Source organism: Emiliania huxleyi, assembly GCF_000372725.1.
Source record: "Emiliania huxleyi CCMP1516 unplaced genomic scaffold EMIHUscaffold_58, whole genome shotgun sequence".
NCBI classification, from domain to species: Eukaryota; Haptophyta; order Isochrysidales; family Noelaerhabdaceae; genus Emiliania; species Emiliania huxleyi.
The window spans coordinates 246,518-248,133 of NW_005197648.1; the positions used below are offsets into that span (position 1 = coordinate 246,518).

At 64.5% G+C, this 1,616-nt stretch overlaps 2 protein-coding genes across 2 annotated transcripts in view; both read left to right on the forward strand.

Moving 5' to 3' along the window:
• The window catches only part of EMIHUDRAFT_104255 (hypothetical protein), a gene marked incomplete at both ends in the record, with an annotated part of 4,866 nt that extends 4,312 nt beyond the window's left edge, over positions 1-554 (forward strand). The window contains one exon of the mRNA XM_005764758.1: positions 63-554. Coding sequence (XP_005764815.1) covers positions 63-554 — 492 coding nt within the window. The remainder of the gene's footprint in view (positions 1-62) is intronic.
• A 499-nt stretch (positions 555-1,053) lies between these two features.
• EMIHUDRAFT_213616 (hypothetical protein) lies at positions 1,054-1,561 on the forward strand (the record flags this gene model as incomplete). The annotated part of the gene is made up of 2 exons (XM_005764759.1): positions 1,054-1,218; positions 1,325-1,561. Coding segments are annotated over 2 exons (402 nt in total), but the record flags the coding sequence as incomplete, so codon positions are not given.
• Between the last annotated feature and the right edge of the window lie 55 nt (positions 1,562-1,616).

A 1,616-nucleotide genomic window follows, 5' to 3' on the forward strand; every position in this document is an offset into this window, starting at 1 on the left:
GAGGGACGCTCGGCCAGCTGCTGCTGCGCGAGGGCGGCGCGCTCGCGTGCGTGGCTGGCGAGGCGCGGGTGTGGGAGCTCGTGCGCCACGTCGCGCGCGGCCTCTCGCACATCCACGCGCACGGCGTGATCCACTGCGACATCAAGCCGGACAACATCCTGCTGTCGTCGGACGGCGTCTTCAAGATCGGGGACCTCGGCCAGGCGGCGGCGCTCAAGGCGTGGAACGAGCAGGAGGGGGACGCAAAGTACCTCTCGCGCGACCTGCTCGAGTCGAAGCCCTCCACCGCCGCGGACATCTTCTCCTTCGGCATGGTGCTGTACGAGGTGCGGACAGCAGAGAGCCTGCCTGGCTCGGGGCCGCGCTGGGACGAGCTGCGGTCGGGGTCGGTGCCGCCGCCGGCCGACTGCGGCGCCGAGATGGGGCGCCTGCTGCGGAGCATGATGAGCCCGCAGCCAGAGGCGCGCCCCTCCGCCGACGGCATCCTTGATTCGTGCTGTGCGGCTGCCGCCGCCGCCGCCGCAGACCGGTGCGTAGCGGCGGCGATGGGATAGGGCTCCGTTTGGAGCCACTCACACTGGCGGGAGGCGTCCGATCGAGCAGCGACAGGCGAGCCGTTGTGCCGCAGGAGTAAGGAGTGCAGTATGGCAGAGAGAGATGAGAGAGAGACCCGCGCGCGGCGGACCGGAACCGGGGGAGTGCTGCTGCTGCAAGAGAGAGCGAGCGTGACCCATATTTAACTGGCAGTGTCCTCCTCAACGGCAATAGCCACTTCATCTGTTGAGGGCAAATAGAAATACGCGGATAGAGAAATACCCATCGCTCTGCTCCGTACGTGAACAAAAAAAGCACCGCTTTGCGTAGAGACCTCGAGAGAAGGCCGCTCCTCCCCGGAGGCCCAAGTCAAGAATTGACTTCCGTTGGCGGGAATAAATAAATCAGACATCTCCTCCCGGGGCGTGACCCCTCTGCATATGATTTCTTTCCCCTCATCAACGCTACTCAACGCGGCCAAAGCAACGCGGCAACGAGAACACACCACTTGACGGTTGTATGTGCGCATTTCTGCTCCTCGTTCCGCTCTTCTCCGGCCTCGTGGCGAATGCACGAGTCAAAGACCAGCGCATCCCGGTGACTGTGCTTACCGGCTTCCTCGGCAGTGGTAAGACGACCCTGCTCAACCACCTCCTCACGAAACAGCACGGCAAGCGGCTCGCTGTGATCGAGAACGAGTTTGGAGAGGCGCGCGCACACGCCTGGTCGCTGAAGCCAGCGGGCGCCGAGCCCGCACGTGGTCACCGCGCTTGCCTCCCTCTCACCCAAGGTTGGTATCGACGACGCGCTGCTTGGGAAGAACGCCCGCGAGGAGGCTGAGCCTGAGATCATCGAGATGATGAACGGCTGCATCTGCTGCACCGTCCGGCAGGACCTCATTGTCGTGCTCAAGCGGATCTCGGAGAGGGTGAGCTCCGGCAAGCTCAACATCGACGCCGTCGTGATCGAGACGACGGTGTGCCTGTCTTGCAGCCGCCACGTCCTGTGCGAGCATTACGACCCCTCGGTGACTGCCACTGCAGGGGATGGCGGTTCCGGGCGCCGGTCGCCCAGACCTTCTT